The sequence below is a fragment of the Carex rostrata genome, chromosome 29 (assembly GCF_964058835.1).
Source record: "Carex rostrata chromosome 29, lpCarRost1.2, whole genome shotgun sequence".
NCBI lineage: Eukaryota > Viridiplantae > Streptophyta > Magnoliopsida > Poales > Cyperaceae > Carex > Carex rostrata.
Window position 1 is genome coordinate 6,757,416 of NC_135946.1, and position 19,578 is coordinate 6,776,993.

The 19,578-nt window shown below is 33.1% G+C and overlaps 2 protein-coding genes across 2 annotated transcripts; both read right to left on the reverse strand.

The window, feature by feature from the left end:
- Positions 1-1,520: 1,520 nt before the first annotated feature.
- On the reverse strand, positions 1,521-2,195 carry LOC144546252 (uncharacterized). The gene has a single exon (XM_078294791.1). It carries the CDS (start codon positions 2,193-2,195, stop codon positions 1,521-1,523), a length of 675 nt encoding a protein of 224 aa, XP_078150917.1.
- An 11,062-nt stretch (positions 2,196-13,257) lies between these two features.
- On the reverse strand, positions 13,258-14,957 carry LOC144546433 (putative sarcosine oxidase). Its single transcript, XM_078294973.1, has 2 exons — positions 14,326-14,957; positions 13,258-14,262 (listed from the first exon to the last, which is right to left on the reverse strand). Exons 1-2 carry the CDS (start codon positions 14,762-14,764, stop codon positions 13,439-13,441), a joined length of 1,263 nt encoding a protein of 420 aa, XP_078151099.1. The 5' UTR covers positions 14,765-14,957; the 3' UTR covers positions 13,258-13,438.
- Between the last annotated feature and the right edge of the window lie 4,621 nt (positions 14,958-19,578).

The window sequence follows — 19,578 nt, forward strand, 5'->3', positions numbered from 1 at the left end:
CGCCTGATTCCTGCAAAGTAAGAACCAAAACTTAGCAGTACCACATTCTATGGATGTTCAATGTAAAAGGCACCCTTTGTTGGTTCAAAACATAGATTTTTGTATGGAAACAAGTCGAAATGATAGGTCTAATAATGTGATAACATCAATATTGAATGTTAATTTTTTTTTGTATGTATTTATTTATATTGCAGTGAAAAATGCAAAGAAGTGAAGAATCTTTATTGCAGTTGCCTCATGCACAACATCAATCACATGCGGCATCTGTAAAGGTGTTTGTTTAATATCGGTTTGGATTTAAATTTACTTATTAAATTCTTGAATTCAAATTTAATTTTTGGTTAAACTTTTTTTGCATGACAATTATTGTTCCAGCCTGATCATGCACTGCGTCCTGGAGCTTTGCAAATGCACATTGACTACCATGAAACTATGAAAGAAGGTTTGAAGAATTTAGGATTGTATCAGATGGTCGAAGTCCACCACTGCTAGGTTGATAAAGAGTTGATCACTGCTCTCGTGGAGAGGTGGAGGCCCGAGACAAATAGTTTTCATCTTCCAGTAGGGGAGTGCACAGTGACATTGGAAGATGTTAACTGTTTGTGGGGGCTTATCTGTTACCGGTACAATATTTTTTGCTGCTAATTTAAACTTTTGTTATTAAATGAAATTTTGTACTAGTATAATTTTATTTAACATCTATGTTTACAGGGAATGCTATCTCTGGATGTACCGATGATAATTGGTCACAATTGATCCTAGATTGCCTAGGACATGAAGTGTATGATGGTTATGAATGGGATGATAATGATTTTTATCATTAAAAGGTGGAGAATTCGGGTTAACCCAATGAGAAAATATCAATCTTACAAAACTATGTGCGTCTTACAAAGCTATAATAGTGGCTTACATAATTCGTCGAATTTAGACGTAACTTGCAACACACCGCTAGGACATGGTCGCAAGGAATGCCAGTAAATTGTGGTTTTTGACACTGACAAACAAGCATCCCCCTCTCTCCAAATGAAAATCTAACTTCATATTCATGTCTCCCTTTACTCCATACAATAAATAAATTAAAATAATTAAATGTTACAATTTATAAATTTAAACTGATAATTTAAGTAAACAGCTGATATATCGTTCTGACGACTCCATCATGAACTACGACCTCAAAAACGTTGGGTCCCATTGGTATCACTTCATGCTTTAATCCTTTTGAAGTCTGATATTGTAAAACTGATAATATGTTATTTGAAAATCTCACTCCTCTTTGAACCCACTGTTGAGCGACCTTACCTCTTTTCACATACCAATCCACAATTTTGTAAAATGTGCGCTCAACTATTGTTGTTACAGGCAGCTGGCGAGCCACTCGAAATACGTTGTTCAAGGATTCTGATCCGTTTGTAGTCATTATACCCCACCTATTCAGGCCTCTGTCATGACATTATGCCCACTTATGGAGTTGCAAAGGCTTCTTCGAGATTTTGCAACCGTTTGCCACACCACATGACATACTAATGAGTAGTAATACTCATGCCTTTTATCAAATCCATACCCTCATAAAACCTCCAAGGTTTCATCTTACACACAAATTTCTTGAATAATTTTTTGATAATTTGGTCCTTACACAACTTGTAAACATTTGACGCAATATGTTGAGAACATAATCGATGAACTGCTTCACCCCTTTCCTCACACCACCCTAAATCAGGTCTATCAAACACTGAACGGATTGCAGCATGCTGGTCTGATATAACGCATATCCGACCAAGACCGACAACATTTTCACGTACAAATTGCATAAACCAGCCCCAATTGGATGAACTCTCATCATCTGCAATTCCGAACGCAATTGGTAATAATTGTTGTTCTGCATCATAAGCGCATGCCATGAATAATTTCCCTTTATACCTGCCGGATAGGTGTCCAGCATCTACACTTATAACTGGTCGGAGATATGGCCAGGATTCAATGCATGGACCGAAAGCCCATGCCACACGGGTGAAAATACGGATGCCCATTTTTGTAGATGGTTCGTGCTCAATTACGTATTTTGTTCCTGGGGTAGACATCTGGATTGCATCGAGCAAGGAAGGTAGCAGTTCGTAGGCTTTTTCCCAAGAACCAAATAAATCAGCAATAGCCAACTCCCTCCCTCTCCAAATCTTGTTGTATGAAGGCTCAACCATTTTGTATTGACTTCTAACTGCAAATCAACATGCTTTAATTGACATCTTCAGGTCCTCCTTTAGACCAGGTTTGATAAGACTGTCTACTTTACAAGCAATACTGTAACAATTGTGCTCGTCTGAGTTTGTTGCAATTGTCCAATTTCCCATCTCAGTGGTTTTTGCGTATACCCTCCATGGACACCCCTCTGCTCTACATACAACTACATAACCAGTATGATTGGTATATTGTTGTTGTAATTCTAAGTTATTATCTAGGGCAAATGCACCCAACTGGGATTTAAGATCGGCTTTGGATTCAAACATCTGTACCACTGAAAATTGACCGTCAATTCTGGGTGGATAACCAAAAAATGTTTCATCCTTGTACGGCATCGGCACATCGTCATTAAATGCTGGAAAAGGATGCTGCAATCCTCGATTAATAAAGGGAATAGAATTTACCCACTCTTTCATTACATCTTGCATTCTAATTTGATCCTCCATTTCAGCCATATCATCTTCTCCGACAGCTGAGCCACCAAGGTCAGAGTTTGTGTCTGAGCTTGTGTCTGAGCTAGTATTATTATTCATCTCGTTAAAACGAGTTACCAAATCATCCACTATCGATATTTCGGGTGGGTCATCACAATATATGGGTGAATCAGACACCGTTGTGTCTCTACTACTTCCAAGTACACTACCCGGATATGGGTCATAATTGGTATGACTAACAATTGGTACCGACTCAACAACTAAATCAAGAAGTTTAAAATTCAGTACCTGAGTGGCATATTCAAGCATCATGTGCCATATCGATTCCTCGTCTACGCTAAATAACTGATATTTTTCTGTTGAGCCAGGTGGTGCCGTGTTCAAACGAGCATTGATTATCAGATCGAACTAACTAGGGAGCAAATGAATGCTAACATATATACGTTTTTTTAGCTCATCAAGACTCGTTAAATTAGTAACAGAAAATGTGCAGGTCGGTGCGTCTAAAATTTCGCGTCCATAATAAATATTTATTTTCACTCGAGACATTATCTAAACAAAAAAAATTCACAACAATAATCGATATCATTTTCAATTTTACAACCTAAAATATGATCGTCATTGAAAAAAAAAACTTACTACAATCTTTAGATGAAAACAAAAAAAATACACATAAACTATTTATACTACAAAAAGAAAAAATTATACATAAACCATTTATTTATACTACAATTACTACATAAACCATTTATACTACATAAACAATCTATTCTAATCATTTATTCATAATTGCGGATTATTTATCAAAAATAAAAGAATTAAACACATACCTAACGAAATTTGTAGATCTGAAGCTCTTTTTGTTCATCTTTCAAAAATATACAAACTTATGTAATTAAAATAAAAATCAATCTAATTATGAGAGTGCAAAAAAAAAAAATTTAGATGAAGGAAAGAAGAAAGAAAGAACAGCGAAGATGAAAAAAATTGGGAAGAGATATACTCACTGGATTAGGAAGAAGTAAGAGTCACGGTAAAAAAAAAAAAGAAAAAATGTAGGCCGGACTGTGGGAACCCCACGGTCTTGAGTTTAATTTGGGTGGACCGTTCCCTTGCCACGGTCTTGAGAATTGAATTTGTTAAGACCGTTAGCTTCCCAAGGTCTTGAATTTTTTTCCAGATTTTCTATGGCAATTTTCGTGCAAGTGTGGAGAAATAATTTTTTTTTTTTTTTTGCAAGGCCGTGAGGACCACACGGTCTGGAAAAAAAAAATCACAGACCGTGGCATTCCCACGGTTCTTATGGTTTTTAAAAAAAAAATTAATTATATCGGTTTCCTAAGAATTCTTTTTTTAATTATGGTTTATGAAAAAAATTCATCTGGGAATGGAAAGTTTCCTGGAAGTTTCATAACTAACTGAGTGTCTCGGCCTAATTTTAGGTAATTACTTAATTCTCTCTCTCCTTATCTCCTGCACCTGCACTAATTTAATTTAATACTATCAAATCAACCTCTCTTCTCCAGTTCTCCTTGTCTCCTGCACTAACTAATAGTAACAGCTGGCATTGGCATGAAATGTTCAAATCAATTTAGAAAAATAATAATTTTACTTTTATTGTGAACTAGTAAGAGTTGTATGTCTGTCATATTTGCCTTAATTATTTGTGAGAAATCATATCTATCAGCAGATAATTAATTATACATACTTAATATATTTGTGAATGAATTAAGGTGTACGAACTGAAATCACATGAATTAATTAATTATAATCGATCATGCCTGCAATGGTAACTAGACTAGCTATAAGCTAGTTTCAGTAAACTTAACTTTATCATGATATATCCTCTTACTACCTCTTTTGCAAGAAAAGTTTACAACATTCATTTCCAGGATATGTACTTTATCATGGTCATGTGTAAAACATATATACTTAAGCAATTAATAATGTCATATCAATATCATACATATTTAAATTTATTTTTTTAATACTACAGATAGAAAAATTGGAATGAAAATTCTCCTCCTGACAGCTTCGTTTGAAAATTTCCCATGAAAACAAAACATAATTAATACTGCTTTATTTTGAAGAGCATCATAATCAATGTAAAAATATATAATAAAGTTATTTTTCAAATCCATTTGGCCCCACATCAAAATATATAGAACCAGAATGCAGAAACTTTTATTAATATTAAAAAAATATATAAAAATTTACATTATGCATTCAAATTCAAATTCAGGAAATTCAAAATCTGCCCAATTCGAAGAATAATTCTCCGAATCCAGATCTTCTTTCCAAAAAAATTATTCTACGGATTCAAAAATTTCTTTCCAGAGCATTATTCTCTCGATTTGTGTTTCCAGAGAATAATTATAGGGAAATGTGTTTTTAAAATTAAAATAGGAAATTTTATGATTTATTTATTTTTTGTATTGAAATACTAGAAATATTTTATATATTTATTTGAAAATAGATGGAATACTATATAATTTGATTTATTAGAAAGAATACAACAAATAATCCGGATGAACATTTTTCAGGTCGATTTTTTTGCAATTGTAAAAAAAATTAAAATATTTCTTTGTGTGCTATTGAAAAATAAATATTTTGAATCTGGGTTATTAATCTCAGTTTAAAAGTCACTTCTAGATAAATACTGGAAAATATTGTGGTCCTTCTATTTAAAAAAAAAAGATTAATATGACATTTGTCAGAAGAAATGATTTGATATCATTTTTGTTTCAAAATAGATGCAGTATTTTAAAATTTGAATGTATTAGAAAGACCACGATATTTTATTTATTTACTCATTCATAAGTGACTTTTGAATCGGAATCAATAACTCAAATCAGAAACATTTTTTTTTTCCAATAACATACAAAGAATTATTTAAATTTTCTTAGAGCCGTAAAAAATCTGACCTAAAAAATATTGATCCGGGTTATTTGTGACAGTCTTTCTAATAAATTAATATAGTATTATATCTATTTTCAAAGAAATATAAAAAAATATTTCTAATATTTTAATACAAAAAATAAATAAATCATAACATTTTCTATTTTAATTAAAAAACACACATTTCTCATTCTCCGTAAACTCAAATTTCTTTCTGGAAAATAATTTTCCAAAAAGAAGGTATAAATCCGGATAATTATTCTCCAAAATAGCTAAATTTCAAAAAAAATCGAATTTAGATGCAAAATGTTAAATTTTATATTTTATTTTAATATTAATAAAAAAATTTCTCTCAATCTTTATAGATACGTAGGAAAGTGGTTTACATTTAGACTATTTTCTTCCTTGCATTTTATTTTATTCAAATTTTGAATAAAAGTGGATACCTCACCTATTTCTTTTTTTTTTGGTTGAAAGCCCGTAGGCGATTGCATTGATCCAATGATGTACAAAGTAGCTATTATATAAGTTTGTTTTGTTGAAATTAAACAACATTAAAACCTATACATGGAGCTACTTATACAATCATCTAATTTGCTATGTCAGAAAATAAAATATACGTGAAGTCAGAGAATGCGAATTGTTCTAATCGCGCCCGAATAACAAGTAGGTGGGCTTTCCGATTTTCTTATCTGATAATGTAGACAGCAGTAATTTTTTCGAGTTGCATATCTCGCGGACTATGCCTCATTCTTGAGAACGAAATGTCTTCTTCTTTCCGAATTTGACGCCACCCATAAGAGTTCACAGCTGAGAGGCACTGAATCAAACCGGATCGGGACAGTCACCACTCAGAGAGGAGGAAGACAAGGGCACTGAATCAAATTGGAACCGGAAACTGAATCAACCGGACCAGGACAGTCACCACTCAGAGAGAAGAAAGAAGAAGAAAGAGAGAAGAAAGAAGACAACTCTTCACGTTCTTGTCATCGGCAACAACCAAAATACATACCTTATTCATATATAGATATAGTAGATACTACGAGGCATAATGAATTTACAAACCCTCAGTCGAACCCGGAAAACCGAGGCGAACGGAAAAGACAACAAGCGACGGAATCCTTGAACGAATCCATCCGCTCCATTAAGACACAGCAAGATGAACCGAGCAGACGAGAGGGGCTAGTGAAGGATCAAGGTGGAAGAGTAGGGTGAAACAGCCGGCTGACTCTACGGAGAACCCTAGGAGAGAGCCCCACCTATTTCTATTTAGAAACAATAAGTTTGATGGATCGGTACCAAGGTACCAACACATAGATAGTTTTTACAATGACCAACTAAAAGCCGTAAATCAACAAGCCTCTAAGTATGTTTGGATGAAGGAGAATAGGGCTGTTCTCAGAATAGTAACACTATTCTGAATAGTAGTGCATCAAAACATGTTGAGTGCTATTAACCCCACCAAAAGGTGCAATAGTGATTTCAGCCAAAAAAAAGGTGCAGCATGAGGAGAGAGAAAGAGTCCTCTTCAATTTTTTATTACTTTCATTACACAGTTGGCGCTTACATAATTTCCCTTTTAGTTTGTTTTGGTTGATGGTAGGATCCCTCTTTCAAATCCACATATTCATTGTGCAAATTTGGAGGAGTACCCTGTAACCAGTATATACAGAAGCTGATATAGATTGAGACAAAAATTTCACATTGGACCCAGATCAGAGTTTCTTTGATACAAATAGGATTTTGACCTGTTATTAAAATAAAAATGTTGAATGTCACCTATTAGTCCAATATACTTCTATAATAGGTAAAAACTAAAACAAGGAAAAATAAAATTCATACTTGGTTGATTAACAAAGTCAATGTCCAATGTCTCTGAAATGTAGATTAGACTAGTGGTAAAAAAAAAAAAATTCTTCTTCTAATGACCAAGATTATTGTGCAGATCTCAACGTTAAAAGTAATCTAGTTTTTTTTTTCAACCCTTTTATTTCTATAGGGCTTATTAACTATTTCAGATTTATTAAACTACTTTTGTTCTAATGGTTAGATTATGTTTTCGTATATTACTATAAATTAAACTATTTGTTGAAAATATCTTCTTTAATTGTACTTTTTACCTGGTTAATTACTAGTTAGATATTTTTAATATTTTTTTTATCTTCAACAATATACATATTGGATAAAAAGATGCTTTAAATATTTTTTAATTGCTCTTGGATGAATTTCCTATTTTTAATTACGTTGATGTATTAAATTAGCTAAAAAGATGTTTCAAATATTTTCAACAAATAATAATTAAAGATTAGAAGGTAATTGCACAAAAATTATTACTTTATTCATTTTCCCCAAACTCTATTTCAAAGAATACATTCAAACAACTTTTCAGCTATTCCGAATAGCTTTGAGTTAGCACCATTCTTAAATAGTAGCTATTCTAGCTATTCTATAGTGCATCCAAACGTACTCGGTTCCCTTTTATTTAATTTTTACTCAACCAAATGAAAGTATCAAAGTATCTTAAATCTGAATTGTATAAATTTGAACCTATTTACTGTTATACTACTTTTGACTGCTAATATTTCCTATGCAGTCTATTCATTGTTTGTTGATTTGATTGTTCTCAACAACAAAATTATATGATACTATTTTTGTACATGTATAGAAGTCCCTTTTGTCCATGTTTACTTCATCAATGCACTTTCTAATGAAAAAAAATGTGTTGCAGACGGAAACAGAAATACCATCCATATAAACCAATAAACACCAAAAACTCAATTGCGGCGGAGCCGCAACAAGGTCACTAGTGGATCAACAAAGATGGAGGTTTTTATGACCATGAAAGTTCAGTGGTGCTTTTAAAAATAATAAATGGAAATATAAAAATTTATATATATCCTTCCGAGTATTTATCAATATCCAATAAATATAAAAAAATTACAAAAATATTCATGGTTTTTGTGTTATTTTTAAAACTATCAAACCGCTATAAGTCCTGGCGGCTCAGTTCTTTTTCGGCCATCAGAACTCTAAACGGTTAAAAACGTTCCTGATCGATAGAATAATGGGCTGCTCAAAGTTCTATATATATGTCGGATTTTTTTTTTAAAATATAACTCGTTTAAGTAATTTCAAGAGAACAAACATAATAGGTGAATAAGTTACAAAAATCACTTTTACCGAGGTACTGCTTCGGTTGAGAAAGGCCTCACCAAAATTTTAGTATAAAGTAGAGATGATTTTTTTTTCTATAACTCTCTCCCTCCACCAAGGCACTCTGTTGGTGGAGGTGATTTTTATAATTTTGCAATTCAATGTGCTTGTTCTATTAAAATCACTTAAATGAGTTTTATTTATTTATTTTTTTTAAATTTATATGTTGTAGGGTTCCGAATTTCACCGATCTTCATTTTTTTCACCGTACTCACTTTCCTCTCTCTTTGTCTAGGCGATTTTGGGCAATTTGTAAAGAAGTCCATATATTTTGTTATTATTATTATTTAGTCCAAATTAGTTATTGATTAGTATAACTAGTTGTTAATTATTATAGTTAGTTATAAATTAGTATAATTAGTTATTAATTAGTATAATTAGTACAAGTAGTTATTATTTATAAACAAATAGTTATTAATTAGTATTTTTTGGAAAAAAATTTATCTTTTGGAAAATTTATACTATTTCTTTAGAATTTTTGAAAATCGCTGTTTTTTACGGTCTAGAATTTTCTAAAAGCCAGTGATTTTCAAAAATTCTAAAAAAATAATAAAAAAGTTCCAAAAAATGTAAAGTTTTAACCTTCAAGCACAATTTAATATGGAGATCAACTTGAACGGTTCGGATCAACGTTTTGAACTTCAAAATCGCAAAATACGAGTGTGAAGTAAAATACTCATTTTACTTCGCGAAGCACCGTAGCCCAGCTCAAATTTTTATAGTTAGTTATTAAATTTGTAGAATTAGTTATAAATTAGTTAACTAGTGCTAATATATGTGGGTTGCCCTCATAAATAGATATGAAGAGCATAGAATCAATGCAAAAATATATAATAAAGTTATTTTTAAAATCCATTTGACCCCACATGAAAATATATAGAATCAGAATGCTTTCAATCTTTATAGATATGTAGGAAGTGGTTTAGATTAATACTATTTTCTTACTTGCATTTTATTTTTAGGTGCTTTTTACTTTTAAAAAAAAACAATAATAATAATAATAAACGATGTGTGACGAAGGCAAAAAATCAAGACTCAGTAGTAGATTACCATGTTTGAATATCATGTCAAAAATAAGAAAAGAATAAATCAAAACAAATTAGGAGAAATAAGACTCACCTCCAAAGTCTATTTATCTATGTATCAAAATCAATTAATTCGTTGAGATTTTGCGAAAAGATTAAGTGATGAATTGTAATTTCTTTATTGCAATTCTGATCAAGTATTCTTTATATAGTCAAGTATTTTTGCAATTCTGTCTATTGTAACGGATGCCTATTCTAACGGTCCCTTCTAAAAATGAAACTTTCATAGAAATGTGTTTTCCTAAAATCAGTAACTCCATTTTTTTTTTTTTGAAAGAAGCGCTTTAGCCACTGATTCCATTGAACATGAAGACCTTACAGTATTCAGCTGGTACTAACAGACTGGTACCAGGTACAACAACCCAAGACAGCACTCGGCATTCAGAAAATAGCATAGCACCAAAAACAAACATAACAGTTGTAAGGCCTAGAAAGCATAAAAGTAATAATATGCAAAACAGACCCTAAATATGCAAAATAACAATACCCTAAAAAATAACCACAAGTCCATACACCAAAATATGCAAAACAGACCCTAAAAAAGTAATAATACCCTACACAGTCCAGAAAAGCGTAATAGTCCCTGAAATTGTAATAAATCTCATATGATAGAAGTGAGGTGCTTGAACTGTCATCTTCACCACCTGAACTGGTCCCTGCCCAAAACATAAGGATTGAATCATGTATATCCTCCATGGAAATCAGAGCAGTACCTGTCAGGTCCTTCAAATCACAAGGTAAAATGAGACTATAAGATTAGACTTTTGATTCATGGCCCAAAAATTGGCTACAACTATAATCTTAGCCCCTAAAACCTGTACACCTTGAACCTGTTCACCCTTAAACATAATTATATTTCTATCAAGCCACAAATCCAAGAGAACAGAACCCTAATTATTTCTAGTAAGTTAGCATCTTTTTAAAGGAATGCAATAATCTAATTCCCACAATTCACTCACAGAACTGTACTCAAACACAAACCTGTTATAATTAGCAATCCAAGACTATATAGATTTAGCAAATCGACAACTAACAAACAAATGATCAACTAACTCCATCTCAGCACAGTACACATTGCATCTCTTGTTAAAACCCTATTTTGCTTAACTAGCCATAAGTTTTGACTTTTAAAGATGTTTTAGCACACAAATACTGTGGAAATCATTATTAGGTACCCCCCATATTATAGAGAGAATTAACAGTAAAATTTCCATGTGTGGTCCATTGCCATAAAATCTGATCAGATGAATCAACTAAGGTCAAAATTAGAAAATTGATTAAGGAGCACCATTGCCTAAGATAGACACCATTCAACTGTCTAGCAAATTCTAATTGTATATATAAGAGGACCTGATAAGACCTCAGTAACTCTTTAATTTCCTAATTTAGTCAATAATGATTAACCCCTAACGGGTCTGGGGCTTATTTGTCCCTAATTCTTCTATTTTCTTAACATAATTGCATTCTTTTGTACGCATTACTTATAATTGATTCTACTTAAACTGAATAATATCATTTCAACTCATAATTCAACAAATTACAACTTATGTTGCAAAAAGTTCAATTATACTTTTTTTTTGCTTGAATCATGCCCGTAGGCAAGTTACATTCTTCTTTGTTCCTGAACTAGATAAAGCAGAATTCCTTTTTATAATGCACCACACTGTGCCTTCAATCTACCCAATACCCCTTGCCAGTTCACTAAACATTGGATAAGTATATCCTTCATACTGCACCCCTAATTCCCTTGCTATTCTTGCCAGTCCATCCGCTATCTCATTCCTGGATCTTGCAATATGTAAACATAACTATAACTAAAATCTTTTGCTAATTTGACTATCTAATTAATCTCCTGCATTATCAAGTGGACCTATATCTGTCATCTGTGTCGAAAAATGGATGCCGCTAAATGTAATTAGGAGAAGTCAACAAAAATCAATTGAACAACTACCTGTAAGTGTAAATTAAAAAAAAAAGGAAAAAAATGTAAAAGGATACTCTGTAGGAAAAACTTATCCTGAATCCTCAGAAAATGTAGGTTCATACGATCCCAGTAAGTATTGACACCATTGTTATCTAGAACCTCTCCCCGAAATTTTGACCACTGTGGGACCAGCATTTCCAACAACCTTCTGTGAAAAACAAAAATAAAATCAACACAAGCACTATCTTTATAGTACACTTAACATTGGTACCAATCAGTTTTGGTCACAGTTCTTTTATATGATTTATCCTCAGCTCTGTACTTAATATTAAGGTTCAATGCATTGTACAGTACCATTAGACACAATACAATACTGATAGGTTAGAATATATTATGGAAACAGGGAAAGGGCATAGAGTTTGACTACTTTCTCATTCTACAATTTATGAGCAAAATGGTAAAAGTAATTAAATACACATACCAGTATCATACTAATCCACTTATTAATGCCTGATCCAGGTACCAGAACCTGTTCACTCATTGTAAGACCTCCAGCTGCAGCTGCGGCAAGTCCACTTACCGTAGCTCCTCCATTAGTTCCCTTTTTAACTTCTGTCAAATTCTATGCACCAATTATCATAGTTATTATTTGTAAGACGAGATAATTGTACTTAATTAGACTAAGTGATGGTTGTCTATAAGTGATGTCAAACTGGTGCTCGCTATGGATTTTGGTGGAGTATAAAGAGACATTTTCAACAAAAAGATCTGAAATTTTTATTGAAACTATCATTTTTTTTTCTATATCAAATACAAAATAACTCTATCATGTACATATACACCAAAGATAATTAACTCTTAAACTTCACAACAAAACATTAAATGACCATTACACCCATTTTTCCTAAGCAAAACATATAATTCTGAATTTCAAATTTTTTTTTTTTTTAATTATATCACGTGGTCCAGGCCCGCTTCTGCGAGACTGATTCGATAGTCACGTGCTATCTATCTCAAGGGCTGTTTCCCCAACCCTTGGTGGGGGGGTCTGGTAAGATTGGAATACAACTCTGGTCTTAGACCGAGGGTCCATTATATCATTGAAGTGATATATTCTAAGATGAAAGAAGGATCTCCATGGGTATGGAACACTGACTCCATCTTCTTTTGCTGTTTTCCCTCCTTAATTTAATTACGGTCAAGTCTACTCCTTAGTCAACTGACAAGGAGGAGCTTGTTTATAATTTAGTGCTGGTACATCTTTATATGGTGAAAATAACCCAAATTGGTTCTAGTAATCAATATATCCATACCCTTAATCCCATTTGCTAGTGGCTTGACAGAAGTTATCTCAAGTTAATTTGACATGTCCTTTTTTAATTTTTATAGTACTAGCTAGGAGGATTACGGTGCTGTATTATCTTAATTGAAACAATTAATAAAAAAACACAGGGACTTCACTTCACTCTGCAAATAAAGACATCTATCTCAATGGAAGAGACGAAGCATGCATGCAAGTTAAAAGTACATTACATCTAACTTCTTAATGAACAATTAAGAAAGGAAATTGAAGGCAATCATTATTCCATCCAGAAATGCATGTAAACGATAAATCCTATATATTCCATTGACAAATGCATGTAAATGATTCAAGTTTCGTGCACCGAGACTTGTGCCGCATGCACCTTCGCATTTCCACCGGGGTTATTCTGAAACCTCACAATGCTAAACATCCCCATGTCGACCCCATCGGGCACTGTTGCCTCACCTTGCACGGCCATTTCTGCAAGAATCTTCCCTACTGCAGGGCCCATCTTGAACCCATGGCCCGAAAACCCACCGGCTACCACCACGTCCTTCCCGAACTCCCCTCCCAAGAAATCAATGATGAAATCGCCATCTGGCGTCATGGAGTACATGCATGCCTGTGTCATGACGGGTCCATTATTGGCCTCGACATGCGCAGGCATGAACTTGCTGATCCATTGCGCAACGGGATCCGCCAGTGTATTTTCACTGGGTTCCTTTGAGGACCCCACCTGCCAGTCTCTATGGTTAGGATCACATGGGATTCCTCCGTGCATGGCAATTTTGATGAGGTTGGGGTACTCTATGCAAGGGGTGCTGTAGATGTTGGGAACCCCATAACTCGTGAAAGTAGGGAAACCGGCAGTTGCTGTGAGCTCCCCTTCGTGCCCCTCTCTGATCTTCCAATAGCATATCAGAGTGTGCACCGGCTCTATCGGCAGCTCTATTCCGCTTACCGACCGGACTAATTTGTGGGTCCATGCGCCAGTCGTAATAATAACTTTTTTGCCATAAAACACCTCCCCGCGGGCAGTAAGCACCTGAACAGGCTCTGATGCTGCTTCCTTCTTTATGCCGGTGACCTCCGTACGGTCTCTGATAACTGCTCTGTGCCGTGCTGCCAGTGACTGGAACATTGCAACTGACTTGGTTGGGTTCAATACACCTGCATGTACATGCATATTTAGATTGATGTATTGGCACTATAAATGTGTGTATATATTCATACCTCCAAGTGGAGTTTCCAGAGCTGTCCATCCATCGATCTCTGGCAAATCGAACGCACCGGAGAACCTCTCCTTCAAGCTCTTGTTATCCAACAAAGTGTGCTCGGTTGAACTTGAATTATCAATGCAAGATTTGAAACTCAAATCAGACAGTGGCCCCATATCAAGGTGAGGTGTAGGAGTGAGCACGGTGTACCCGGCCTCGGACTCAGCGGAGAGAAAGAGAGACCTAGAGAGAGAGACTAGAGGTGGGTAAAAGGACTCCGGGTAGGTAAGCCGGGTTGTGCGAGAGTGGCCATGAGATGAACCGAGTGAATGGAGGAGATCGAACTGTTCCAAGAGCAGAGTTTTTTGGTTGAGTTTGGAGAGGTGGTATGCCGCACAGCTACCCATAATACCGGCACCGATCACAATTACATCGAAGTAACTGGAACTGTCCATTTTGATTTGTTTTTGAGCTACTCTCTCTCCCTCCCTGCTAGTACTACTTGGGATGTTGATGTACTATATATTCTCAAAGGTATCTCTAACTACATCTATATTCATCTATATACTACATCTATAGCCCCAAAATACAGTTTTGGGTCTTTTATTGAAAACTGCTAAAATCCAACCTTCATCTCTCTCTCTCTCTCTCTGTGGGTGTTTGTGTGGTTGAGTTTCTTTTGGAGGTGTCCGTAACCGTATTGCGCTCTCTCTCTCTCTCTGACAAACCATTTTTAGAGTATATATATAATTATATACTGATGATAAAATTAATGGTTCCTTTTTTCTGTTGTGTCCTTTTCAATTAAACAAGGGTTGATACAGGATATTGCATCCCCACTAGCTGCCAGTACTGTCAACATATATATGATATGGATCAGATTTTGATTCAGTCCTGATATGATTTGAATCTGAACCATCAAAATTTTACTTATGAATTCATATTCAATAAATTAAATTTAGAGGATTTAAATGTGAATTGTATCCATTATTTTAGCAAATTTAAAATAAATTGAAATTATATTTGAAATGTTTCGGATAAAATGTTTAAAATATTGCAAATTACATTCATGACATGAATGAACATAATTGTTTTGTATTATATAATTATAAAAGAATACTATATTATTACTCAAATTAATATAAAATGTATGATCATCATGTGATTATATACTATATTTAGACATGACATGTGCACTCTTGTACTATTTTACTCTTGTGATTATATATAAACTATAAAAGATTATATATTATATTAGAGCAAAACTAAATTTTGATTTGCTCATCAAGAGAGGTTGGTGAGCACACCTCCAAAAGATTATTGGATTGACTTCAAACTACGAATCCAAACTGTTGAAATTCATGTACTTCGTGAGTGATGCATGTACATGCAAAAATTTTAAAATTTCGAATCCATTTAGTATATGATCAAGCGGTCAAAAGAATGATGAAACATAAATAGATAAAACAATTTAAATTATAACTTATAAAATTTGCATTGTTTTGACCGCTTGACTACGTGCTAAATGAGTCTAAAACTTTAAAAATTTTGCACGTACATGCATCACTCACGAAGTACATGGATTTTAACAATTTGGATTCGTAATTCAAAGTTAATCGGATAATTTTTTAGAGGTGTTCTCATCAACCTCTCTTAGTAAGCACATCAGACGCTAGCTTTGCTAGTTTTGGTGAGCACGAGGTGTGTTCATTAATTGTTTTGACGCTAGTTTTGCTCATTATATAATTATAGGTAGGCATCTCGCCTGTGACATGACTTAAAATACTAATTGCCCATCATGTATTTAATAAGTCAACTAAACTAAATAATTAGGCTCAAAGATTTAACTAAAATGTGTTCTTGTCCTCATTTGTTTTATAAATTGGGCCAAGTTGGGTTAAAAAAAAATAATAATACCTTAAAAATTGATCTTCTTATTTCTTAAACTATTTTTTTAAGTTTATTGTAATGAATATTTCAATTTACAGTTAATGACCAAAAGCACTCCTTAATTAATTATGAGAGTACAAAAAAAAAATTGTATTGCATATCACAGCTGAAATGAATTGTAATGTTATGCTTTGTTTATATGTCAAGTGGTTTCCTTAAAATTAATTCACTTATTAATTACAACATCTTTTTTAGTTTTAAAATTATAATTTTCTTATATATAACTAGTGTATTAAATTTAATATAATTTAGAAACTAATTGATTGAGTTAATTGGTTTCTTATATATAACTATGTACGTATAACTACTGGCTATACATAGCTAGCTTGCAGTAACCCTCCACTCCAAAAAGTCTTTGTCCAATAATTTTTTTTCTTTCTAAAACACTTGTTGATTTATGTGTTTTATTGGATGGGCTTGTGGGCTTTAGTTTTGTATGTGTTTTAGGCCTCTCTATTTTTTCATGTGCATTTATCTGTTTTTTTTTTTTTTTTTTGAACTCCTAATAAATAATCAACTAATATTTGCATGACTCAGAAAGGACTAAATCATTCACTTTTCATTCGCACCATGCAAATTAAAATGTCAATAAATATACAGTAGTTTCTTAATACTGTTATGACTTTTTTTAGCATTGACTTCTTTTCTTCTTTGCGAATCGCCTCTTGTCTTCTTGTCTTCTTGTCCACCTCCATCACCACCACCGCGGCTCGACCACAACGTTTCATGTCACCACCTCCTACAGCTTCATTCGTTGTGGTCTCGCATATAACCATGGTATCACAGTCTATACCAGCAAGAACAGGTACAGTTCCGACGAAAACCGTACCGCTCGCCTCTAGGGTTTGATCCGTATTTGATCCATCACAACTTTTGACAAAAACAACTTGTACAAGTTCTCTTTTTTTTTCTTTTTTTTTTTTTAGAAAAACAACTTGTAGAAGTACCCGTCACAACTTAGTTAGAAGTACCGTCCAGTACGACAATAGACCAAAAAAAGAGTAGAGAATTAAAAAAGAAAAAATATATATGAATGATAAATTGAAATATAATTGCATTATATTCATTAGTTGTGCGTTTACATGTAAAATTTATAACTTATCGAATTTGTTTAGCATCAAATTAAGCGGTCAAATGTGCGAGTTTTTATGTTAATTTTAATACATTCATTTTTTAATATTTTTACCACTTGATTTGATACTAAAATAATTCAAAAATATAAAAAATTTGCATGTAAACACATCACTCATAAAGTAGAATCGGCTTGAACGGTTTGAATTAGTCGTTTGAAGTATATTTAATCAATTTTGAAATTAATCTCATATGATACCGATGTCATACTAGCTGAATTCTATATTGTATCGTGTCTCGAAATTATATATATATAGAGAGAGATGGGCTACGGTACATTGTAATGTATATGCATTTTTGTACATTGGACTATAAATTACCGGATTCAAAATCCAAATAACCGATCCAAACTGTTCATCTTGTTCTCCAAATTAATATGTGTTTGGAGACCAAATTTTACATTTAAAATTTTTTTTTTTTACTATTTTTTAGATTGATTGAAAATCGTTATTTTTTTTAATGATCCAGATTTGTCTGAAAACAACTATTTTCAATAAATCTAAAAAATAATAAATAAATTTTAAAAAATGTAAAATTTGGTCTTCAAACACATTGATATGAAGAACAAGATGAACGGTTTGGATCGGTTATTTGAACTTTAAATCCAGTGATTTATAGTCCAATGTACAAAAATACTTATATATACATTACAATGTACCGTAACTCATCTCTCTCTTTATATATATAATACTGTCCCCAAACATCAGCGGAGCGAGGGCATCCACAGACATATAATTTCATAATTTTATTTTTAGTCAAGTATTTTCTTATAATTTTTATTTGTAAGAGTATTGTTTTAGATGTATATTTAAAAAAATAATTTCTGGTGTTATTTACACAAAGTATTGTTTTTAAAACAGACTAAAGTTATATTTTAAATTGACACACGAAATATATAAGACAATTTTATATTTAGAAAAACACAGTACGTCTGAATAGTAAACGGAAAAATTCGAACATACCACTAAAAATAATAAATCAATCTGAAGTCAATTAAGAGCCATGTAATACTCATGTACAGATTCAGAATTTCAATAATAAAATTCTATTTTCAGTTCATCATTTCTCTTATTTCATTATCTTGAGACATAAAAATCAAATTCGCTCGCTCAGTTTGATCCACATACAAACTCATTATAAGTTTGGTCTAATTCACTCTTTAGCAACTCGTTGCCACCCTAAACTGTGTAACGAATCAAATTTGAATTCGGATCCCCTAAAGTAACGGAAAAATTGAGTTTTGATCTCGAGTTCTTGACCGATCTGCTCCACCACGGGATCCGGACTCAACAAATTTTCAGTACAGTCTACAAATTTGATCGAATTAGTAATAGTAACAGCAAAACTTATCACCAGTTTTGGGCCATATTTAATTATGATTAAGAAATTAGATAAACCAACTAGTAGGGTTCTCTGAAATTTTAGCTGAAAGACATCCTAGAAAGAGGCAATTATTAAAAAAAAAAAAAAAAAAAAAAAAACCTTGTTTCTTTATATTCCTTTTCTCCTGAAGCAATTAATCTAATATGTTATACCAAACAAAAATATGACTTTTGTGCATAATTGAAAAGACTAATTCGAAAATACCATAAAATAAGGTGTCCAAATTTCACTATGAAGTCAAGAGAAATTCAGCTTAATTTTTACACATTGCATTGCATGATATATATTTTTCGAAAACAAAAGAACAAAGAAAAGATTGAAGTTACCCCCACAATCCAGAAGCGAGAAACGCAGAGGGGACAACCCAAGCAGTCGGAAAAGGTACTGTAAAAGATTCTCCTCACTTTACGATTTCAGATTAACTTCTAATCGCTTTGAGATTCGAGGTAGATTCGGGGACAGTATTATTTGGCTTTGAGATTCGTGCCAAGTTAAAAAACGGTCCAGATCAACTAGCTGTAAGAGATTCTCTATTACGGTACCGAGGAGGATGTGATTCCAAGCAGCCTACACACACAATCGCCGCAACACATCCTTTTAATATCTAAATTGTTTTGGCCCAGCTGCTGTGATTAAATCAGGGCCGTTATTTCTATATCGCACTCTGAGTCTCAGGTACCTGACTACCTGGGCTGGGGAAGATGCGTATTCGGCGATCGAATCCAATTGCTCTCTCAACTCTCAACTCTCAACTCTCAACTCTGATTGATTTTATTTATATCTAATTCTTCTATCTATTAATTAT